The sequence below is a fragment of the Tenrec ecaudatus genome, chromosome 15, assembly GCF_050624435.1.
Source record: "Tenrec ecaudatus isolate mTenEca1 chromosome 15, mTenEca1.hap1, whole genome shotgun sequence".
Lineage (NCBI taxonomy): Eukaryota > Metazoa > Chordata > Mammalia > Afrosoricida > Tenrecidae > Tenrec > Tenrec ecaudatus.
Genome location: NC_134544.1, coordinates 44,111,356 through 44,137,117, shown reverse-complemented (window position 1 = coordinate 44,137,117; position 25,762 = coordinate 44,111,356). Strand labels below are relative to the sequence as shown.

At 37.8% G+C, this 25,762-nt stretch overlaps 1 protein-coding gene across 2 annotated transcripts; it reads left to right on the top strand.

The window, feature by feature from the left end:
- Positions 1–822: 822 nt before the first annotated feature.
- On the top strand, positions 823–24,262 carry RNF138 (ring finger protein 138). Of its 2 annotated transcripts, XM_075532878.1 has the most exons (8): positions 823–1,003; positions 1,607–1,787; positions 13,381–13,546; positions 14,758–14,873; positions 16,887–16,943; positions 17,647–17,758; positions 20,477–20,584; positions 21,895–24,259. In XM_075532878.1, exons 2-8 carry the CDS (start codon positions 1,678–1,680, stop codon positions 21,961–21,963), a joined length of 738 nt encoding a protein of 245 aa, XP_075388993.1. In that variant the 5' UTR covers positions 823–1,003; positions 1,607–1,677; the 3' UTR covers positions 21,964–24,259. The 2 variants fall into 2 exon arrangements, with proteins under 2 accessions (XP_075388993.1, XP_075388994.1); XM_075532879.1 differs by lacking the exons at positions 823–1,003; positions 20,477–20,584 and having other exon boundaries at positions 1,562–1,787; positions 21,895–24,262.
- Positions 24,263–25,762: the final 1,500 nt, after the last annotated feature.

Here is a 25,762-nt window from a genome sequence, read left to right as displayed (position 1 = left end):
GGCCAATTTTGTCAGCCTGTTGAGTTTCACATGAGCCATCTCAGAGCAGCAGGGAGAATCTCTACTATCAAGGCAGAAGAGCGCAGAGACCAGGTCTTTTGGACCCTGAGGTTACCAGCATTTTAATCCTGCTTCATTCAGGGACAGAAAGCTGTGACACCAGCCTAGCAGCAGAGTGGCAGAGTAGTAGCAATAGCAGAACCAAGAGTCTGGGGCAGGGGCACCTCCTGGCCCTTAATTAGGAAAGACAGGCTTGCAGACTCAGAACTATAGCCAAGTGCCCGGGGGGTATCTTATGGAGGTACTTGGAGTGCTGCTTTCTGGGCATTTATCAGCAGTGCTGAAAGATCTCTCGACATTACCTGTGCTAAGAGCCAGAGGCTTGACTTTCATTCTCCTTTCCCCTTGTAACATAGGAGCTCAGACGTTTCCCCCCTACCTTTCTCACACTTCATAACGCTTTCGTTTTTAACACGCGAGAACGTTCTGGCAAAGTTCTAAGGTGCAAAATTCTCCAACGCGAGGGATTGTTGTTGCCGTTTGAGGAATTCCTTAAAGTCCAATGTATTTATTCCATGGCAAATGGAGGGAAGCTGTAGGTGGGCATCAGCTGCTTATGTCACAACCTGCTGAAGACGCCACCGGATGGTTACCATGGAGGCAGCCCTTTTCCGGTCTTTTCCCCACCCTGTGCCACCGGCCGGCCGCCCTCTGGCGCTCAGTGACCCCACGGGCAGGCTGCCGGCAGCGCAGTGCCATGGGAGAGCTGCTGGCGGGGGGCGGTGGGATCCCCGTGCACCATGAGCCTCGGACTCGACCCACTTCTGGGCCGATGAGCACCGAGCAAGCCGCGCTCCGGGCCCGCATTTCTCCCGGAATTTCAGCTGCGGAGGAAGCAGGGGCTGGGCACGAAGCCTGCAGGGCTCGCTGGAGCTGGGTCACCTCTCTGCCAACCAGGGACCGGGACGGGCCAGCTCCTCCAGTGCCGCTGAGCGGTTCCTAAGTGAGCCTCCACGCTAGCTAAGGGGCGGAGGGGTGGCGGGCGTGAAGCGGGGCAAGCTGCCCGGGATCGGGGGAAGAGATGGAGCCACGCGGAAAGGTGGACCGCGGAGGGAAGGCGACGGGCTCCTGTGGGGGCCGGGAGACTAGAGGAAGGAGGGTCCGTGCAGGGGTGCTCCACCAGGCAGCGGGGCCAGAGAGATCCGTAGGCAAAGACGCGGGACCGGAGGCTGAGAAGCCAGGTACCAGCGAGGCCTCCAGCGGCTGGTTGCGGATCCTTCTCAGAGCGCCCCGGGCCCGCGGGAGCGAAAGTGAAGCCGACAGCTTCCTTTTCCTCGGGCTCCTCCCCCGGCCCCGCCCTCCGGCCCCGCCCTCCAGCCCCGGCCCCGCCCTCCAGCCCCGGCCCCGCCCTCCAACCCCGGCCCCGCCCTCCAGCCCCGGCCCCGCCCTCCTGGGTAGTCCCGGCGGCGCGGCTTTGGAAGGCGGGCCCGCGGCCGCGTGTGTGGCGGCAGCGTCTCCGCGTTCCAGCCCCGCCCCCTACCCCGCCCCTCGACCCGGCGCGAGCTGCCTCCTGACGCGATTCCCCTCCTCCTTCGGGTTCGCGCAGGGAGTCGGGCCCCGGGCCGCCACCGCCACCTCGGCCGCAGCCGCCATCGCCTTGATCCCTCACCCCCCGCCATGGCCGAGGAGCTCTTCGCGGCCACGTCCTACACTGAAGATGATTTCTACTGCCCCGTCTGTCAGGAGGTGCTCAAAACGCCCGTGCGGACCGCGGCCTGTCAGCACGTGTGAGTAGACGCGCCCTCGGGGGTCCCCGCGCGGAACCGGGTGGTCGTCTTAGGCCCCGTCTCCGGCCCGGGACCTTCGGCCGCGGCCTGGCGGGAACCGAGCGCGCCGCGGCCTGCCCGAGCGCTCCTCGCCCTGTCAGAGCCCCCGGCCCGGCGCCAGGCCCGCTCCCCGCCCGCGAGTCCCCGCCGTGCGCGCCCGGGAGCGTGGCGGGCGGGCCGGCCCCGGGTGTCGTTTCCAGGCCCCGGAGGCCTCCGTCGCCCCGGTCCGGGAGGAGTGACGGGGACCGCGGGCCCTTTTTGTTTCCTAGCAACCCGAGGGAAGGCTGGGGTGTCGAGTGTCCAGCGCGGCCCGCGGTGCCCGCGCCGGGACCTGCTCGCCTTGTAGTTGTTTCGCGTCCTTTTTTACTTCAGAAGCCGGCCTCCAGCCTTTCGGCCGCCGCCGACCCTTACGTAACTTACCTCTGGACGCGGCCTCCCCGACCACTCCCGGGAGGGGGTTGTTTCCTTTCAAATTCGGGGGTGTTGGAATTGGGCTAGAGGGCTAGAATGGCTTGTCTTCTTCTGCCTGTTAGAACTGACAGGATTTCCGGGTATTGAAATGATCGTTTCCCTTTGTTTTAGCCCTCGGCTGGTTTACGTGGGTACGGGAGTGTGGAAATGGGGGGGAAATGGGGTTAAGGGGAAAGCATCGAAGATGAGGCGTTCATTCTCAGGGGTGAGGCCGGACACAAAGGGACAGGTGAGCCCGCGGGATTGCTCTTTGGACGAGCAGGTGGACAGGACCGTTTTAGGCTAAGGGATCATTAGGGGTTGGAGAGAATCCTTCCGACTCGGATGCCACACCCCTGTCAAGCCTAGGCCCCCCGAGGACTTTTGGAGCAAACATACCAATTCCCAGGCTCCATTCCAAAACTTAAAATTTCTATCAGGTGCCCCTAACGTAGGTTTGCAGACACCTGAGAATTGAGGGAGTTTCCAAATAACCTTCATGCCTTATTATGACAGAATTGGGTTCTATAATTTTATGACAGTTCATCTCTGATCTCCACTCTCCTCATTCAGGCCCTCAATATTAATGCCACCGCCTCTGACTGCTTTCTATTCTGTGTGAGCCTATAGTATCTGACTCTTCATAAGGTACCATTCCTGTTAGGCTTTTGCTGTTTAAGGGAGATGAGTGACAATCCTGTGACCTGAGATTCTTTTGAGTGCCATAAATGCAGGAAAACACTTGAAGCACATTGTATATTATTTTGCCTTTAATCTATGAGTACTCATTATCAAAATGATTTTGTTCCTTATGAAAAAGGAACATTAGTGCTTGTGCTGGCCAGTGTGTGGGAAGGGAAGGAGGACAAGGTGACTAGAGGTTAAGGTAACTGCTCACTTCTTGTACCTGTAGTAGGTCTTTTGTGGTCAGTATCATTTAAATTACGGTTTGAGTTACTACTCAGAACTCAATTGTAATCTCTAGCATCACGGGCCACCCCCAAAACAAACAAACAAACAAACCAAAACTCCATGCAGCTTTCCCTAACCCACTTCTCTTCTTGGAGAGTTTTAAACCCAAGACTAATGTGACTTGACCAAAGAGAATGAAATTGTGTTGTTGTTGGTTTTTTTTGATTCAAGATCTTTCCCTGAAGGACTGGGATGTGACCAGCTTGGGTGTGAAAAATTAAAATTAAATATAGAGTAGATCTTGTTAATTGGTGGGACAGACAAGTGTTCTCTTATTGCCCTAGGTTCCGCTTCTTTTTCTCTCTCTCACACACGTGTGCGCGCGCACCCACACACGTACACAACATGCTATAAGACTGGCTGAACAATAAATGAACTAGAGAGGGCAAAACATTTTGAAGAGGTGCTTAGTGGTGGCACAGGATCTTTATTGACTGGAAGGAGTTTGTGCGGGATATGGAATTAGTTCTTTTATAAACAGTCTAGTATAGTGTGTCCTTTACTTTTGCCTTTTCACAAAGGACAGACTCATACCTTTAAACAAGTGATTGAGAAAATAGAAGTTTTGGATCTGTTGGAAAATAAAAATAACCTTTCATTTCCATTCCAGTGACAAAAAAGGGGTTTCCCTATTGTAGTTAAAAGAGCAAGTTCAGTATCATTGGGCTATTTATCAAAATATAAATTCTCCTTTAATCCCCAATAATATTCGTACTAAAGTCATGCATTAACTGCTTTCTGTATGTCAGGTTCAGGGAACGTAAAGTACTCTTTCCTTAGAAATTGTTGGAGTCGAATGGAGAAAACCTTTAACTGAGTAAAACTGATATCAGAGAGGATTAGAAAAATGTTATGTGAACATTGAGAGCAAGTATCTAAACCAGTCTGTAAGTTTACTGGATGAAGTGATAATTTAAGTCAGACTGCTATTCAGGATTTTTTGGAGAATACCCTGATGGCATTATGTGGAGGCAAAGTCAAGGGGGAACATTTTCTGAAAGCCATAGAGACCTGGCACATCATTTTTGGCAGAGGAGCATCATGCTCACATTTCAGTTTTAGAAAGTTTATTTTAGTAGTAGGATCCAGCATGTTAGTGGTGAAGAGGTCATTTGTATTGTCTTTTCAGGGAGAGACTAATGAGACCCTCAGCTAACATGATAGTGGGAATGGAGAGAAAAGATCCCTGCCATTTAAAGGAAATACAGTATATGTTTTTATGATTTGATGATACATGCAATAAATTAGGTGTGGAATAGGAGGGGGCTTCAAAAGTTTGTGGAAAATGGGATGAAAAGATAGTGGCGTTTCCCTGCAAACTCTTTGAAGCACCCTTGTACATTGGGTTGGAGCTGTGGGCACGGATGTAGACACCGAGAGTAAGGGAAGAACATAGAGGGCACAGAGAGAACGTATTCTCCTTCTAAGCTTTAAGTCATCTCTAGATAATTTCTGGCACCCACCTTCCCCTTTTTAAAAAAATACAAAAAAATCATCGCCATTGAGGGCATTCCGACTCATAGCAACCCTATGGTACAGGGTAGAACTGCCGAGACTGTTACTGTAGGAGTAGAAAGGTTCATTTCTTCCATGAAGCCAATAGTGGTTTCGAACTGTTGACCATGTAACCACAAAGCCATCAGGGCTTCTAGTAAGTTCTATATCAATAGACTTTGAGGAATTGTTTTGATCATTTAATTATTACCCTCCCACACCCACTTTAATATTTTCTATCCACCACTAATTGAATCTGTGGAACTAGAACCCAAAAGAAGGCTAAAGCTATTTTTGAAAATGCATTTATAAAGCCCATTTAAGAATATTAAAATTGACTACTTGAATTACAGTTTGACAAGAAGGTAAAGAGTAGAATAAATGGGAAGGTGTGTGTGTGTGTGTGTGTGTGTGTGTGTATTTGGGTGCTATCTTCTGAAATCTATCAAGGCCACTATCTGCCCTCCCCTTCTTTAACAGTCAAGGAAATGACTCTTGCACACTGTTCAAAATAAGATCTCATTACAGTAAAAATTTGAATACAACAGTAAATTCCATACTTTTCCACTTAGAAATAGAACTCTAATCTGTGTTTAATTTGGGTATATATATGTGTGTGTGTGTATATATATATATATATATATATATATATATATATATATATAGAGAGAGAGAGAGAGAGAGAGAGAGAGAGAGAGAGAGAGAGAGAGAGGCATCTTTTGTTTTTATTGAGAATTGTTTTAGGAGGAATCACAGATTAGCTTATAACTAAAATGACGGAGGTAAATGCCATTTAACCCTTCTGAAATTATTTGCTTGTTTCATTAAGCACAAATCTGTATGAGTCAGTCTGACCTGCTTTTGATTACGATATCTAATCCCTGAATTATCTGCTTATATATTTTAAAATAATTTTAACAGCTTTATTTATCTCTTGTTACCTTAGCACCGGTGCTTCAAATATGTACTTTTGTGGGGGCCGGGGGAGAAGAATGTTTTCTACAAGCCTGCTTACTTTAATCCTGGAAGTCAGATTTATTTTAGCTCATGTTGATTAATGACTACTCTAGACTATCTTTTTTCTTTAGGTTTTTAGACTGATGAACAAAAAAAAATCCAGTTGGTTCTGACAGGATAACACCATGTATGTCAAAGTTAAATTTTGTTCCATGCTATTTTCAGGGATTATGATTTTTCTATGGTAGATTACCAAGCCTTCCTTCCAGGGTATCAGTGGATACATTACATACTTTTTGGTTAGTACCTGAGCTCTTAGCTGGTATCTGCTAGTTTAAGGTTGAAAGAAATTGATTGATATACTTTATTTTTGAACATTAAAAAATAATGAAAATATAAATTCCTTTGATACATGAAAAGTTTTAATAATTCTTGATTTATACTTTCCCCCAGTCTGCCATTCAATTTTGTTTTGAGACAAGCTCTATAGCAGATGCTTTTTCTTCAGTTTTATTACTACAGTCCACATGTCATACAGTTAAAAAATTCAGTCATATCAAGAATAAGTTGTACAGTTGTCACCATATTTAGTTCTAGAACATTTTCTTCCTTGTTATTCATGTAATTATTATTTTTTCGAATTGTAGCAAAAATATACACAATAAAAGTTTCTCCAATTCTGTAACTTCTACTCGGCTAATTCAGTGCTATTGATTATACAACCATTATTGATATTCTTTTCCAAATTATTCTACTACCATTAACATAAACTCAATACCCCTAAAGCAACAACTCTTTCCCTTTCACCCATGGTAACTATAGGTCAAGTTTGGGTTTTTTTAGTGGTTTTCTTGATTCACATATACACTTCCATGGTTAAATTGCTTTTAAAATGAGTTGTATATACATAATCACAATCAGTTCTAGTGTTCTCTCCTGCATTCATTGTTTGCTCCCCAAATCTCCTTACCCTTCTCATGTCCCACTCACCCCTTCATTCCCAGCAAACCATTACATCAGTTATTATCTCTGATCTATTATCTCTACTCCTCCACTGTTTCACAAACTGGAAAGCCCAACAGAAACAATAAAAAGCAAATTAAATTAAAAGAAGAAAATAATAATAATAATAATAAGATTAAAGTACAAATAAAGGATAAGAAAGAAAAGACCACCATCAATATTTACAAAATCAGGGAAGAAATTTTTGTCGTGAACAAGCAAGAAATAGTTGAGCCTAGAACAAATGGAGGCTGTGTCAAGAGGGAAGGCCACTGACCAAAATTATACCATGTTTGTATCCATCATAGTCAAATTTACAATAATCTCTGCCTGATCGCAAAGCTGTTCAAGTTCCTTTGCTGTGGCTAGAGGCAGATCTGCCGGGCTTAATCTGACTAGACATTATGCAGGTGAAGATTGGGCTCCCACTGTCCTCCTTGTACAAATTGGGTGTTCACAGTTTAAGCTCTGATACTTTCCCCTTCATTATATTTGGATTTTGTTACCGTCAACTGTTGTCCTTCAGTTGGTTTTGTTGACTCCTGCTTCCATGCCTTCTTGTTTGAATACAAGCCTTTAAGGCCCCAAGACACTTCCAATTGTCTGTAGCAGATTCTTATGGAGTCTCTGGGTGGTAGGAAAAGGTTTATTTATGCTTGACTGTGAAACCAATCTATCATATATTTGTGTGTAAAGATCTTTTATTTTTATCTTTTATTGGGATTTGGGTAAAAGTTTACAGGGCAAATTGGTTTCCATTCAAGAACTAATTTTATTTCATGACTGACTGTAATCCCTTCAATGCAACAGAATTCTCCACTTACCCATTTCATGCTTCCTTCTTTGCTTTCCCTTCCTGTAGTCTCAGCTTTGTCTCTGAATGCCTTCTGGGCGTTACTGTTCACTTTATGGCTTCTTTATTGTTTAGCTGCAAATTGAGCCAAGAGAGTGAGTTCAGTTCCAAGCTTAAAACATGACTAATAAAGTCCTAATCTTGGCGTTCCACCATTTTGCAGTAGACCAGTAAAGCTGGTCTGTGTTTTGTTTTTTTTTAATGATTTTGAGTTTTGGTCCACATGTTTCTCTTACTCTATTCAGAACCTTCTATTGTCATCTCTTTCAGAGCTGTGAGCAGTGGTACCTGGGCACCACTTCTGAGAGTCTCAGAGTTTTAGAGACTAAAGTTCAAGGGTCCATTAGTCTTTTGGATTAATTGCAAAGACTTACTCTTGATAACATGGTATTTCCCTGAGATCTAAATGATGAATAGATGTCAATTTGTGGAGGCTTCTCTGGGTACATAGAGCACACTGGGTAGAGCAGCGGTTTTCAAACTGTAGGTCGAGACCCCTTTAGGGGTGGAACAACTCTTTCACAGGGTCACCGATTCATAACACTACCAAAATTACAGTTCTGAAGTAGCAACGAAAATAATTTTATGTTTGAGGGGGTCACCACAACATGAGGAACTGTATTAAAGGGTCACAGCATTAGGAAGGTTGAGAACCACTGGAATAGAAGGAATATTTAATGCAAGAACCTAGGGTAGGCGGGGACATGCAAGGCCTTGTACTTCACTGACAGAACTTGGAGTTTTCCACCTCAAACAGGCCTCTCAAATTCTTGTACTTTAAGCTTTCATTTCTTTCTGTGTAAAATCAAGGATTTTTTTTTTTTTTAAGAATGAAAGATAATGAAGGTAAAGTTTCTGGAACCTTGCCTGGCAATTATTAGGTACTTAATAAATGGTACCTGATATTTTTATAAAAGTCATATTGCTTTCTATGAAATTGGGGTAACATAGAATATGCCATTGGTACTCTTAAGGGTTATCTGTATTCCAACATCTTTTCCAATTTGTGGTAGCTAGGGATTATGTCAACTAGACACTCCCGGTAAAGGTAGGGGTGGAGCTCAACCTATCAAGAATATCCTGCAGCCTGATGACAACTACTTAATGTCATCAATCTTTTTGTATAAGAAAGGCCAAGCAGAGTCAAGTCCTCTTTGGCCCTTTTCCTTTGGCTGGAGCTGGATATTGTGTCTGGGTCCTTGAACTCCTGTTGCATCCCCTGCTGATTCCAGGAGTCCTCAGTGGACTACCCATGATGGATTCATTTGGCCAACTTCGAACCTCAGCATTTTATCAGCTTGTGCGCCCTGCTGTCTATGTTTCGTAATCCTGCTTTGTGTTCATCAGCTTCCATGAATCAAGGGAAGCCTGATTTGAACCAGACTGAACTTAATAACTATTTCTACAACTGTGTTAGCCATTTCTTGATATAAATGGTTCTGATAAACAACACACACAAGCATCACTGGTTTTGCTTCTCTAGAAAACCTAGCCTAATATAAGCAGTTTTTCAAAAAGCCTTTTTTTTTTCTTCCTAGTTTATGTACCTCATAACAGTATCTTAGAAGTCACTTTAAAACCTCAGATGATACATTGGTTAAAGCACTCGGCTGCTAACTGAAAGCTTACCAGTCATTCTGGGTGACAGATATGGCAGTTGGCTTCCATAAAGAAACCCTTTGGGACATCATTCTATGTCCTATGGGGTCGCTATCAGTTGGAATCAATTCAATGACAATAGGTTTTTGTTTTTTAAGTTAGAGGTCACGTTAATGTCTACTCAGTTGCTAGGAAAGCTATATTTCTTGTCATATTCAATTTTTATTTGAAATAAAACACTACCACCAAATAGTTTCTGATTTATAGTGACCCTTATATAGGATTTCCAAGGCTGTAATTCTTCACAGGCGCCGACAGCTTCATCTTTATCCTGAGAGCAGCTGATGGTTTTGAACTGCTGACTTTGCAATTATGGATCCAACACTTACCCCAAAGCACATGGCTCCTAAATTTTTATTTACTAATTTGTGATTTTAGAATTCACAGTATGAGTATGTTCTACATGTAATTTGACAATATTTTTAGCCTTTTGATAATCTACTTAAACTTTATTATTTTCCTATTTGGTTGTTTTCGTCTATAAATTATAATTATATACATTCAAACTTAAAATTATTTTATTTCCCTTTATTCTTCTAGCTAAAATTGTAATGCTATTCAACTTTTTTCTAGTTAAATTCTTTTTTTCCACTTTTTGAGGAATATATGGAAATGGTTATATAAATTTGAATATGAGGTAATTTACCATTCTTATTCACTTACCCTCAGTAGTATTTCTTAAAATAAATTTCTTTCCCTTATTCAAAATCTCTTTATTTGATCCATAAAATAGTTTTGTTCCCTTGATTTTTTTGAATTTCATGAGTTACTGGCATATCTGGCTATGGTAATTGCTTTGGAGGACTAGAAGATAAACACATAAACTTATGTATGTGCCTGCATGCCATCAGGCTGTAACACCCATCAGAAGGGAATTTTGTTACTTTGGTTCTTTTATATACTCAGTGTGCCTAGTACATATTTATCAGATAAGTATGCATTAAGTATGAGGAGTCTTTCAACAGATTCATGGAAAAAAGAAGTGAAAAGCTAATCAATTTTTCCCATGAATATTTTTGAAGCATGCGCTCATGTGGCCATAATATTTAATACTCTGCTATGGTAGGTTTATCATTTTTGCTTTTTCAATATAGTCTTCTTTAAGAGTTTAAGTATCTATTTAGTAAAGTCCTATAAGTAATGGTCCTATAAATCAGTTATTTTTGGAATTTTAGCTTTTTTTAAAAAACATTTTTAAAACATTTTTTTAAAACTTTTAACATTTTTTAAACATTTTAAAAAAACATTTTAAACATGCATACATCAGTTGTATAAAGCACATCTGTACATTCTTTGCCCTCATCATTTGGGATTTTAGCTTTATAGTAAGTAATTATTGTGCTTTTTGGAACTAGAAATTTTCATTTCTTTCTATATTTTGAATAAATATAAAGTCCTAAGTGAATTTTAAACCTGATTACTTAAAATTTTCTATATGAATATTTTTCATTGATACATATCACAATATCTACAGTAATGTTATTGTCATTTGATGAGTTTATTGTAGTTTGTTCAATGATATATCATGTGGTAAGTGTTTTAAATTAGGATTTTTTTTGTAAAACAATTTTGTTACTTAATTTGAGTTTTATTTCTTGTTCTTATATATTTTATACCTTTAAACTTCAGCACTGTACTTATAGATGTTGCTAATATCTTTGTAAGTATACTAAATATAAATCGTTGGCCTTGTTTCTATTTTTTAAGTAAAAATTCACTCAGTATTAACTGAGTTTTTGGTGTACCTAGGGGAAAACAGGGTTGATTCTTAAGAAAAAAAGTCTAATGAACAGTAGTTTTCTATTAAGTAGAAGACTTTGCCTCTAGTTCAGCATATTATAAGTAACAATAATACAAATTGATAGTATTCCATAATCTAGAGCAGGGGTCCTCAAAACTTTTTAAACGGGGGGCCAGTTCACTGTCTCTCAGATCTGTTGGAGGGTCGGACTATAGTTTTAAAAAAAAACTATGAACAAATTCCTATGCACAGTGCACAGACCTTATTTTGAAGTGAAAAAACAAATGGGGCAAAACCACCCAGCTGGTCAGATATATCCACTGCGGGCCGCATGTGCTGGAGGACGCCTGATAGAGTATCTCTTTTGATCACTATTTGATTTTAAGAGTATTTTAGATAAGCGTAGATATTGTGAGCTCTAAAACCTTTTTTATATTGGTATTCTTTAACGTACTTGATAATTATATTAACCAAAAATTGTAAATGAATTTATATATAGTTTATTTTGGAATATACTGACCAAGTTCTGTGATAAAACTAAATTACTTAATAGAAGAATTATTTTAAAGTGTGGTTATATTTGCTTGCTAAGATTTGATTGATTTTTTTTTTTTTTTTTTGTCGGGAGGATGGGGTATGGGGTATGTGTAAAGATTTATTTTGTAAAATAGGAGCTGGAGTTGGGTGGGGCCTGACTGCAGAGTACAAACTCCTGCCCCCAGCTATAAACTTTCTAGAGGCCGGGTCCCTCAGGTCTGGTTCTTGGTGGGTCTCATTGGTGGCAGCTGGGGGAGGTGTCCTTGACTCCTACGCACTGTGCTGAGCTGTGTTAGGCCTCAGTGGCTTCAGTCTGGTCGCCGCTCCTTAGTCCTCAGACACTGGGGGATGAACTGCAGCTGTGAGGTTGGGCCAGGTCAAGGGCCCATGCACCTTGGCGTCTGGCCTTCCAGACCACACTCTGCAAGTACCCTGTTAACATTGTACCTGACATAGGACTTTTGCATATTGTCTTAGCTGTCTCGTGCTTCTATAACAAATGCTACCCCTGTATAGCTTTGACAGATAGTCATTTATTTTCTCTCATGTACGAAGCTAGAAGTCTGTATTTAGGGTGTCAGCTCCTTTTTCTCTGTTGGCTTTTAGGGACCTTGTAATGACACTTCCCTGGGTCTAGGAGTTTCTCAGTGCAGGACCCTAGTCTAGGTTCAAAGGATAGGCCTATGGAAACCCAAAATCCATTTGCAAGGTCCATTTGCAATGTGTATTAAGCTCCTGGTGACTCCCCTCTGACTAGTGATTGGAGCTGAATAGCCCTGCTAGCTGACAGCATCTTAAAGGGCAGATGCGTCTTTGCTGGTTGCCATCAGGTTGGTTTCTGCTCACAGCAACTCTGTGTACAACAAAAGGAAGCGCTGTCTGATACTGTGCCATCCTCACAATTGTCCTTATGTTTGAACTCCTCTGTGCAGTCACTGTGTCAATCCATCTTATCTAAGGTCTTCCTCTTTTTTGCTACCCTGCTACTTTACCAAACATGATAGCCTTCTCCAGGGACTGGTCTTTCCTAATAACACATCCAAAATATGTGGGATGCCATAGATGCCCCTAAGGAGCATTCTGTCTGTACTTACTTCCGAGACAGATTTGTTTGTTCTTTTGGCAACCCATGGTACTTTTAATATTTTTTGCCAACACCACACTTTAAATCCATTGGTTCTTCTTCAGTCTTCCTTATTCATTTTTCAACTTTCAAATGTGTATGGGGCAATTAAAATACACCCACTTGGGCCAGGTGCACCTTAGTCCTCAAAGTAACCTCCTTGCTTTTTAGCACTTTAAAGAAGTGTGTTAAGTTTTTATATTCTAACCAAATAAATGTGTATAATATAGTAAATACTGTCAGTTACAGAGAGGCCTAATCAACCTTGTTGTGTATACTATATTGTGTAACCCTATAGTTTCCCAGATAATTTGTGTTCTGTTTCGTAGTAAACGTGTACATCTTGTACACTAATGAGACAAAAATAGATCTGGGCCATTCTCTCCTAGTTTAGAGGAATGGAGATACAGCATGGTTAAATATGTTGTGTACTGTCACACAGCTACTACAGGGCTGAGCCAGAACATAATAATCCCTTTCTTTCACACTTTTTGATAGTATTAAATAATGTTTAATGTTTATTCTTCCATATACAATGTTAAACATTTATAAAGCAGATTCAAGTAATAGTTCTTGTTTGTTTCCCTTTACCTATAGTCCAGTTATTAGCCTTCTTGTAGAGCGGGACCTGAGGACAGAAAGTGGGGTGCTTCCTCCCTAGTCCCATTTCTCCCTCCTCCCCTTATTTGTTGTAGAGTTCAGTTATAGAAATGTAATGAAAGCCTTTTTTCCCCTCTACTTAATATGTCACAAATACTTGGTTTAGTTTCTGTAGAAAATGTTTCCTGACGGCAATGAGAGAAAGTGGAATTCATTGTCCCCTCTGTCGTGGAACTGTGACTAGAAGAGAGAGAGCATGCCCGGAACGAGCTTTAGATCTGGAAAATATCATGAGGAAGTTTTCTGGTAGCTGCAGGTGCTGTGCAAAACAGGTAAAGTAAATGTGATAAAGCTCTTTGGAAGCTAAATTTCTACTCTGGAATTTCTGTTTGTGTTTTTAGAGTGGGTACTATTTTGAAGGGAAAGAAGTTATTTAGGTTGGGGATTGGGTATCAAAGTGTCTCTCCCATACCCGCCCCCCCCCAAATGTTTGTTTAAAACTATAGAGCTTCCCAGAGTATAGATTTTTGGGGAACTAAACCAATAGTCTGAATTCATATTTATAATATGGTATTTTTCTTAAATTAATTTCTCATTGATTATATGAAGTAGATGAGCAAACCAGCATTTAACTAATTTAAACACCATTCTGATACAAACTCAACCCATACGTCCAACAGTAACATCAGTATTCACCTTTGCACATACAAATGTTAATAATTTGGTTGAATAGATGTATATGGTTTAAAGAATACTTTAAGATGCCCATTTTGTTTATATATATGTTTATTAAAGTAAAATATTTTATAATATACTTTAGTTTTTAAAGAACAAGTGTTGGCAAATAACTGGCATTGATTCTTCAATCTGGATTTCATAGTTCCATTGTTTGGAAAAGGAGTAAAATATAGTGAAGGGTGGTTAGGTTTTGAATATATATCAGTGCCTATGGATTGATTGCAGACATTTTTTAAACAGCGAATAGAGTCACTGAGCAAAACAAGTTGCTATTTCATGCATTCACCCAAGTCAGATCTGCTTTTCCATCTCTTTGAAAGAGGTGTTTAACTGACAGCGCAGCGGAGTAAAGCTGGAGAACACACTTGAGGGATTCTTCTGTTACTCCTCAGTGAGAAGCTGAAAAATGTGCCCAATGCTTATATGAGAGCTTAATTTTAAACCTCTTTCTAACTTTGCCAGCTTGCAACAGACAATAAAGTTAACAATTAGTGTGGTTCAAGGCAACGTCTTAGGTATATATAATGTGTATATTTGATATTTGCCATTCAATACTCAAGTGTATCATTTCTTATTAAATTTTCTGTGTGTGTAACTCTGGACAGTGGACCATTCTCCATTGTCCCTGTATCTGGCAGATGGAAAAGTATGACTTATTTTCAGTTTCTACATAACAGATTGAATCATTTTCTTAACAAACTTGTTTAAAGGGCGTCTTAGTAATTAGATTTTCTTTTTCCCCCTCAAATCTGTGTATTTATTTCCAAATAAAAAATAATTTTACCTTTTAATTAATAATTTACAGATTAAGTTCTATCGCATGAGACATCATTACAAAACTTGTAAGAAGTATCAGGATGAATATGGTGTTTCTTCTATCATTCCAAAATTTCAGATCTCTCAAGATTCAGTAGGGAACAGGTAAGCAATGTTTACCACTAAAAAGAGGTTTCTTTGTAATGAAATAGAAATTGTTTAAGGAAGTATGATAAGATATTTTTAAGTTTGTTTCTGTGTTTTAAGTAAATAGCCAGTATGAAGGCTATCGAATTTGTGTTCAAAGTTTATTTGGCATTCATAAAATTGCATCTGGGACATCAACTTAATGACATATTTAAGCTCATATTGTTTAAAATCATTCTCTAAGACTGTGTTCTAAAAAACTTTGTTCTGTAAATAAAACAGTACATATGAAAGTTGAGGGTTTTTATTTTGAACTTTTAAATGTGATTTAGGTGAAGCTTTATAGAATTGATCATTGGTTTTACATTCAACAATTACTACATATTTTGTTGCAACTCATCTGTTGCAGTACCCTCAGTGTACCATCACGTATCCCACTTATTCCACATTTCTTCTTTCCACTCCTCCTTTTTTCCTCTCCGAACTTTGGATAAATGTTAGCCCTTTGACCTGAACGGTGACTAATGGCCATTGTATTGGGTGTTCCACCAGTCTATTTAGTAAACCTGGTTTCTTTTATGATTATGAGTTTTGCTTCACATTTTTCTCCAAGTCTAGCCAAAATCTTTGAATATAGTCCCTTTCAGAGTAGTGGGTAGTGGTAGCCAGACACCCTCTCTCTAGTGCTTGTCTCATGATTGTGGAGACTGATGTTTTCGTGGTTCATTAATGTCAGATGGACTAATTGTTTCCATGTGTCTTTCTGTTTTCAATCTTCCTCTTTCCTCTGAAATGGGAGAGACCAATAGTTGCACTTTAGATAGGCCTCTCACTCAAGATTATTTTCTCTTATTTTGAAATTCCAGATATTTGAAAAATGGAAGAAATCCCAAAAACCTTTCAGTAATATATTTGCAAATTAGAATCTCTCTTTTTCTTCTTCAAAGTTGTGGTTAATGTTCATTTTTCTGGAAAAATTTTCAAGGGATTTCACGAGCTAATATCCCCAAACTTGACAAGACAAAGTTTCTTTCTAATATGTCCCCTGGCTCTCTCAAGCCTTATTTTTTCCTGATTACCTACAATTGCACCATGAATAGTTTCTTGCACCATAGCCATCCGTGAAAAGCAATATAATTGAGGTTAAAAATGAAGGCTTGGAGCAAATGGCAGACTCTGCCATTTATTGTGAAAAAACTGCCTTAGTTTTCTAAATATTTTAAAGATAGTGGTGGTAAAGGGTTTGGAGTGAAATGAATAAATAGCTGTTTCGAAACACTTTTACTTACTCTAGTTTTGAAATAACCAACAAACTTCTCTGTGGTACAAACACTTTTTTTTTCAGGGGGGGACACTACCTACCTTATTGCTATTTCAATGTTCTACTATTTAAAGGTTTTGTTTCATAAAATTAATCCGTGCTGATTAAATGTTATAATACTTAGGTAACAATCCTATGTCTTGGAATGCTTTTAGTGTACTCCATATGGCATGTGACTGCACACAGAGTTCAAGGGAGAATGTCATGTTGTTCTTTCTGTATATCAAATGCTAGTAAAGCCTGATGTTTTCCCTTTAGAGCCATAAAATACATAAACAATCAAAGTTCAAACATTTTCCTAAACCTACTCCACTCTGTAATCTACAGCCTTAAACTACATCCTAGTTAAAAGTTCACGAATGCCTAGTTTTATTCCTTTCAAAAACTTAGTATGTTTGATAGAGAAACAACTTACTTTAAAAGTTTAAAGGACCTGGGAAAATATTCATGCTGTAGATTTAAAATGTTTGTGGAAATTTATATTCTATGTTCTTTTGTAATTGTGCATAAACTAATTTAAAGACATTGCTGAGATCCAGTTAAGCCATCTTATCTTAATTTAGTTGAAAAGTAGTTCATGCCATACTGATTTCAAAGATCAAAACTCTTTGTAATATGGAGGTTTAAGGCAAATTCAGCCCTCGTTGTTGAAGTAGTTCAAATGAATGCATCTCTAGTATTCTTCATTATTAACTCTGACCCTCCTCCAGTAATAGGAGTGAAACATCCACATCTGATAACACAGAAACTTACCAAGAGAATACAAGGTAAGCTTTTGAAAAATTATATTTTTACAACAAATTTTATCAGATTATGAATTTTAAAGTGAACCTTATTTTCATTCAGTTTCATCTCCAGATACAGTGCTAGAAGTTAGGTGTTTAGAAATCAAAGATGTGATTGCTATGTTCAGTCCTTCCATGCTGTCTTCCATGTGTGATGTTGAGCTGCCTAGCCCTTGGTGCAGTTCAGATGTATTAAAAGCCAGTGATGCATACTCCTCAAGTTCTTTTTAAGTATTTCATTCTGGTAGTTAGTGGTAGGTAATCTTGTTTTTTACTTTTCCTAGCAGTTTTGTATGTTAGGTTCCTTGGGATTTAAATACTTTAAAGACATTGATGGAAGTTTCTAAAACATTTTAAGTTTTTAGATATGAAGTTACCAAATAGGGGTGCCACAGGATATTGTAACTTTTCAAGGAATACATCATACATCTTTGGTCACCTTATATTATGTACTACTATGATTTAATTGTTTGGAGATAGTTGCTTAACAAATGGAGTTATTATTACAGGATGTGTGATAGGTCACAAGCATTGTGGAAAATTTTTTTTGAGAGGTAACCTCTGTTTTAGTTCTAAAAAGGCTAATGATTATAACTTTTAAGAGAAAGTGATTGGTTTAAAACATAGGAGTACAGGATTTTTATACTTTTGAATTAAATATATTTCATTCATAATTGTTTTATAGTTCTTCTGGGCACCCCACCTTTAAGTGTCCATTGTGTCAAGAATCAAATTTTACCAGACAACGTTTACTGGATCACTGTAACAGTAATCACATATTTCAGATAGTTCCTGTGGTAAGTACATGTACTTAAGACATTCTTTGTGGGGTACCAGCCCCCACAATCGAATGGGTCTAAGGGGCAGTTGTGTAATTGGGGAGTAAAATTAAAGAGACATCAGACAAGACAAGGCATGCAAGGGCTCACCTCCAGGACCACCATGACTTCAGGAGTCAGGTCTGTACAGAGAGAGAGAATATATTTCCAACCAAGACTTATATATACTCTAGGGGTATACAAGCCCCCCTAATTACAGGTAACCACATATGTAGCAAAGTGGGGTGTACCCTAACCCTAAAGGTCCCTGAGAATATTGGAGGAGTAACCTAACTACCAGTGCCTGGGGCAGGTAACGAGGAGTGGCTGTCTTCAGAGCCTAGAGAGCAGTAGTCCGTGTCAGCTCCTACAGTTGAAGCTGCTGGCCATATAGCAATCAGCCATGTGTTTGTAAAAGGTAACCTCAAAGTAACACTTTTATGGGAGGATATACTAGGGAACAATACTAATTATGAGAATGTGATTGGGACTCACCTCCAACTCACAAGGGTGAAACCCTCTTCCACCCCAGAAACCCAGCCTGCCAGGCTTCTTAATATTTGAAAATAATGGATTCATCCGTATACACTCTCTTCCCATTGTTTCCCACATTTCTTCTCAGATAAAAGTATGCTGTTTCATTTACTTCATGAGTAAAACAAGAGAAAGGTACTTGATTTAAATTGGTCAGATGGGCATTATTAGTAAGGTAGATATTTATTTTAAAAATGAGAGTAAATGATGGTGAAACAAAATGAAATAGTCAAAATTTCCAGTAACTCACCTTTGACAAAGGAAGATGCTTATTGTGAAGGCAATATAGGAAGAGGGAAATATGGAGGATGAATTCAGGATTATTATGAGAAGTGGCAAATCCTAATTTTACTGGAGCCTCCCAGTCAGTGTCTTGCTCTGTATGCAGACAGCTGAATATGTCCAGGTCTATCCTGCTGCAGGTTAAAATACCTATAAGGAAAAGGCTAAGTTAGGTGTCTTTTTAACTATATTCCTGCAACATGTAGATATGAATATATAAAGCAAGAAGGGAAAAAGACATACTTATGTACAAGATTCTTTTGGATATGTATAATCTTTAAAGACATTAGTGAATAGAAAGACTATTTGATGAAAAGAGGAGCTAGAGCAGAGGCTGCAAGGTCTTGGCATTGCATTAATATTCCTACAACTCCTCATCCGAAACATGGAGTTTCACAGGTAAGTGACTTCAACAGTAGATGGAACGTGAAAAACTGAGTTAGAAATGATGTTTCCTTTTCAGCTATACATTTGATATGTACATATATTTTCAGAAATAGAATGGAAGAAAAATATAATAAGTAAAATAGGGATTAAAGCTGTTTTTAAGCTCGTACAAAAATTGTAGACACATGTGTCCCTATAATAACAGGGTGCCTTTCAATTCTTGTCTAGCAGACAGGAAAAGATAGCACCTTTTTTGATTTTTAGAAGAGGAGGGCCGGTCACATTAGGTAAAAAATACAGTGCCATAGACATATCCAGGAAAAAATAAATCTCATGTCAGAGATTTTACTTCATGAATTCTGTACTACATTATTATAATTTTTGAATTTATACAGAATATTCAATATATCATAAACTTTCTAGATTCATTCACGATTTACTTCATTAAAAATTAAAAAGGAACATTAAAAAGTACAAAAACTTTAAAGGTAATTGTTTAACATTTATTTTACTTAAAAAATGAGTCTAATAATTATGTCCTAGTTATTGTATGGATCAAATTAGATAATATATTTGTTACATTATAGGCCAGTAATAGTATCATAATTAAGGAACCATTATGGTGCTAAGGGTTGAGTGTTGGGCTGTTCACCATAAGGTCAGCAGTTCAAATCTACTAGTCACCACTACTTAGTAGAAAGATGAGAATGTTGACTTGTGCACAGATTTAGCCTTGGAAGCCACATATAGCGTTGTGCTTGAGTGGAAGTTAACATGATGGCCATGGGTTTGATTTGGTTTGGTTATCATAATTTAGGAGCGTAGTGGTGCTGTGGGTGAAGCAATTGGCTGGTCACTCTGAGGCTGATGGATTCATACCTACCAGCTGCTCAGCATGAGAAAGAAGCCGTCTGCTCCTGTATAGTTTTGACAGTCTCAGAAACCTTAAGCAGCAGCTCTCTCTCTGTTGTAAGGGGTTGCTAGGAGTCAGAATTGACTTTATGGTACTGGGTTTGGTTTTTGTTTTTAATCATAAGTAGGAGCCCAGTAGCACAGTGGCTAAGGAGTTCAGCTTCTAACCAAAAGGTCAACAATTTGGTAGACCAGATGTGGCAGTGTGTTCCTATAAAGATGACAACATTAGAAATCCTATTTTTGGGCAGTTCTATTTTGTCCTGTAGTCATAATCTATTGTTGGCAATGGGTTTAGGATTTTATAATTAATAAAGTTTTTAAGGGCTGGATGTGGCGTTCATTCTGAAATGTGTAATTAGAGATTACACAGGGTGTCTAAGATCTTTCTTTTTATTGTATAGTGTTAGATAAGTATGATTTTTCTAAGATAATTTGGGAAATTATATTGTGAACTTTACTCTGTAGAACCTCTTCATATAGATATTTTAGGTAACATAAGCCTGTGTTGTTTAATTACCCTCAATAATAATAGTGTTTGATTTTCATTACATTTTATTTAAAACAATCTTTTTCTCATAGACATGTCCTATTTGTGTGTCTCTTCCTTGGGGAGATCCTAGCCAGATTACTAGAAATTTTGTTAGTCATCTAAATCAAAGACATCAGTTTGATTATGGAGAATTTGTGGTAAGTGATTTCTTTAGGTTTAAGAAAATAGCATTTAAATATTCAAGTTAAATTAATGTTTTGAATCTAGGCTAGAGTTTGAAGCCAGCCATGGTACTGGAAGGTTATAAAATAAGCTGTTTTGGTTAAGAGAGGTGAAATTCGGTTTGTAGAGTTGGTGAAAGTTGAGTTTATCCCCTATCTCTAATGTTCTAGAGAAATACTTGATAGAGAAGAATTAAACCACCAAATTAACAAAATTTCAATTTATATGAAAATGTCTAGATTTAAGAGGAATTTGTACTAGAGAAGTAATGATACAGCATATGAAGGAGGATGTATTTCTCTTGTAACGTCTTGTTAAGTCCACTCTAATAGTTTTATGAAATCTAGTTGTAAAGAGACATTTCTTTTTTAAGCGAGAACCTAGTTTGATGATTGACCGTGGCCTCTATTGGCTTTGTAACAGGGTCAGTGTGGCAAGTTACATAATGTAAAAAGAATGCATCTCTAGAGCAAAATGAGTTAACTTCTACTTCCAGATAGCTCATGAGAACTTTAGGTGATACATTTTTGTTTTACTGTTTGAGAAATTGTAATTTATTCAATGTGTTTAATTAAAACCTTATTTAAGATCGGTTTGGACAAAGAATGGTTGATATTTATTATAATTAATATTGAAATCTCATTCTTCATGTTAAAATTTTTTTTTTAGAATTTTCATTTTAAAAATCTCACTCAAAAGAACAATTTCAATGTGTGTTTTTGCATTTTAATGAAACAGTGGTAGATTATTACATTATTAGAAAGGTTACTTTGGAGAATACTTATTTGAAAAAGCCATGAAACATATCTGTGAACTACATTGATCTAATTGCTAGATCAGACTGTTTTGTCTTACCATTAAAAAATAGATGCCAAAAGCTGTTTTGATGAAAATTAATGTAGTTGATAGCAAATAAAATGTTTTAGAGATGAGCAGAAATTATACTTAGTATATAGGTAAAATTGAATGTAAATAAAATCTAAGTAAAATTTTTCATCTTCATGTTATGATTAAGCAGTTGTTACTAAACTGTTGATAACTTATTTAAAGTGAATTTACTTTCAGTCTTAAAGCATTTAGACATGACACAAAAATTGATCACTTCTGTAGGTTGCAATTAACTTCCTCTAATAAATTCAAGTACTTATACCTGTGTCTTAAGTGTAATGTACATGAATTGTATTAAATATATTTAATGTATATCAATACATGCAATGTATTGGACAAAACACTTGAGTAGTCGAGTATGTTTTTCTTATTGACAAATCAATGTTGTTATTTTTAGAATCTTCAGCTAGATGAGGAAACCCAGTATCAAACTGCTGTTGAAGAATCTTTTCAAGTAAACATCTAAAGGCTGTAGACATCTCTGCATCTTTGTACCTGCAAGTGCCATCTTTAAGGGGAAAATACAAGTCACCATTTCAATAACTTGATATGTATATTAATAAAAGTAATTCAGTCTATTGTTTTAGTTTGTTAATTGAAAAATAAAGGTAGGCCATCTAACCACTTCATCTTACTAAATTGAAAATGAAAGTTAGGACAGTTCTAGAAGCCTAAAAAGATTATATTCCACAAACGTAATCGTGAAGAGGGAATTTGTGTTGTACCTTTTCTATGCTTCATATTGAATTTTTCAATATTATGTTGCTTTTCAAATTTGATGCTGTTTCTTTGCTTCATTGTACACAGGTAATAACACACAACAGCACGTTCTAAAGATGTGGTTGATAATAACCTGACAGATTGGTTACAGTTGTCAGAGTTGCAGAGGGGAAACTTGAAGCGCTACATGGAATAATCCAAAGCAAACTTTTTTTATACAGATTCTAGCTGAAGAAGTCATCTTTAAGAAAATTGTATTCATATAACTTCTGGTATTTTTGAAGGCTAGTGAGATTTCTTTAATAATTTTAACTCTTTAAAAAAGTGAAAGCTCAATGTAAAGATACTTCCATTTTGATAATAGAAGAAAATATCAAAAGAAGAATTTCTTTGGTAAGCAGTTGCTAGTTTCCGTCTTGTTTGTTTGGCTGATTTATTTGTATGGCTAACAGCTCTTCGGCCTCAGAATTTTTCAATAGCCAGATTTTCTGATTTGCTAAGGCAAAACATTTCTTAGAAAGTTTCAGTTGGTGATAATATATTCTGAATGTATATTTAAATAAGAGCTTCATTTCAGTTTTAGAAATTCAAAGATAAGGTCTGCACATTCTATGTGCATTCAGTTTGACAGATTACTTAAAATTTCTTAAGGATTTTACAAATGGACATCATAGGATTAAAGTGCTTATCTGGTTTGATTAAACTTTGTAGTCACTAAATAAAACAGTCAATTCTCACGTTGGCTGCTATTATAATTTAAAAGTTGAGTTTATGTGCGCAAACGCACACGTTTACATGGTGCTCATTTGTTCTCAAAGATAATGTATGACTATGAATTAGTAAGGCAGATTCTACCAGCCAGCTCTGTTTAACTACTTTTTAGTCAAAACTGGGTTCTTAGTATTCCATTAATGAGAATCATAAAATTCCTTGTACTGGAAAGCCCAAACCACAGAAGAAAGGATGAAGAGTGGATTAGCTGACATTCCATACTAACGATACGTCATTTATGTTTTCTTTAAAAGAGATAATTAAAAGAACATAAAACGAAATCTCAGAAGTAGTTTGCTGCTAATATATACATATATTGTATAAAAAGGTGTGTATTGTTTTTGTTAAAACCCTTGTTGACTTTTCTAAAGTAAGCATTTTTTAAACTTGATTTAATAAAAATGTTAATTTTGGAAGTAATGTTTTGTAAAAAAGTCTTTTTCAATCTAATACTAATGACTTTATTTATGGGTGTTAATAATCACACAAAAAAGCCATCCGTCTAATTGAATATCTATGCCTTTGTTTTATCATTCTTAAGTGGTAGTTACTATGAGCTTGAGCATTTTTCCTGCAGTAATCTGGATGTAGTTTTAAGAATAGCTATTTAATGAATTATTTTGAAATATTTTTGACCATAATTTCTTTGTGTTGTAAAACAATACCATTAATAGTTTTAATTCCAAAGTGTAGTACTTTCAGTATGTCAAACCAACCTATTCTTGGATTTGAGAACTTGCTGAAAAGATAACTTACCTATGGTAAAAATCACATTAATGGACTTGTGTTTTGAAATATTGTGAATAAGTTTAATATTACTAATAAGTCATGTCTCATGTAGGTTTTTTACATAAGGATAATTTTGACTTATCTGGTAATTTCTGAATATGAAATGATTGTTTACAGTCTTTCCTTTTATTTTAGTGAATTGGGAACGGAGGCTTTAAAGATTTACAATTTAGTGAAAATAATCTTATTTTTAATATTTACAGTTGAGTCATCATAAAGAAAAGCCACTAATGTTCAAATAACTAAATTTTTATATACCACTTAAGAAGGCCATTTCTCTCAACAAATTTACAGTTTCTGCTGTTAACAGAGAGTCTTGAGATGTATTGCTTTATTTTTCAATTAAAAGTGGTTTTCTCCTACTTGGTGTGTCTAATTAGAATTGTGTTTAGAGGCAAACATGGTAAGATTTAACTCTCATAATTCACTCAGAACAACATGTAGGAGTTAATTCAGTTTTGTAGTAAAAAAATTACAAGAACGCTACCACGTGCTGATTCTGGATGTTGGATTAATTTATGAACTGTTTCAGTTGTTAATAAACTTTCTAAAGCTATTTTATGAAGTGTGCATGCATCAAAATCTTAACGTTAGCAGCCACGCAGAAAGTTGGTTAATAAAACACGTGTGTGATATAGTGGTTATGTGTTGAGCTGCTAACTGCAAAGTTAGTAGTTCAAAGCTACCTGCCAAGTCTTGGGAGAAAGATGAGGTTATTATTTCTATAAAGAGTCAGTCTCAGAAACCCACAGGGGCAGTCCTGTCCTGTCCTATGGGGTTGCCATGATTCAGATCTACTGGATCACAGTGACTTTTATATAGAGAAATTACCCTTAGACAACTATGAAGGACAGAAGAATATATTTCTCTGATTATCGTGCACCTATCTGCTCAGGATCCTTGGTGGCACCGTGGTTAATGCTTTGTTACTAACAGAATGGTTGGTGTTTGACCCGAACAGTCTCAGGGAGAACATGTGGGAGTTGGCTTCTGTAAGGACTACAGCTTAGAACTTAACCTCCTTGGCGGTAATCCCGAGTGTGGCTCAGGGTAAATGTTAATTGGGTATTAAAGTTTATCATACCTGGAATGTCTACTAGAGAGATTAAAATGAATAATTTAAGAATTACAGGCCTACAATATAAAACAACAAATTTTATGTAAAACAATATACCACTTTGGGTACAAAATTAATACATAATTAGACTGCCAGGGCGGTTAAGGAGCATTGCACTCTGTTCTATAGAATTGCTCACTCAGTAGCAATTGAAGCAACGGTTTACTTTTTTTTTTTCTGTTGGTAAATCTTGTACTTGATTAAATCAATATAGAAATTGCTTAGGGCTCTTAAATTAGCATTTGTAGGAAAGGTTTGATGAAACAAAGAAATAAAAAGGAGCTCACATTACTATGTACCTATTCAGTACGATTTTCTAATTAATAAAAATTTGATGAATGATGAGAAATGAAAACTTTTAAAAAGAATAAAAGAACCTGGCATAACATTTACTTTGTCCAGGTTCTTCTCAAAGATTTCCATTTCTCATCCTTCAAGCCTGGGCCTAAGAGCTGATGCTCATCCTTTTGTTTATGATGATAAGTATATTCCATTGTGTACATGTTTGACTAATATGGTTACTAATTGAATGCTTAACAGTTTGCCTGCCCCATAGGCATCCAAATGAACAGTAATGGTACAGGGGTATCCAAAGTGCATAGCCTGAACAACTTGAGTGCCTTGAACAGGGGAGGAGGCTGGGAACGTTTCTAGAATCCTGTAAGTTCTTCCATCCGCCATTCTGGTTCTCATACTGTAGATTGTTTTATACTGTATATAAATATAAAGCCCTGGTGGCACAGTGGTTAAGTGCTCAACTTCTAACGGAAAGGTTGGGGTTAGAGCCCACCAGCCTCTCCATGAAAGAAAGATATGGTGTCTGCTTCTGTAAAGATTAAAAACAACTTCACAGTCATCAAATCACGTC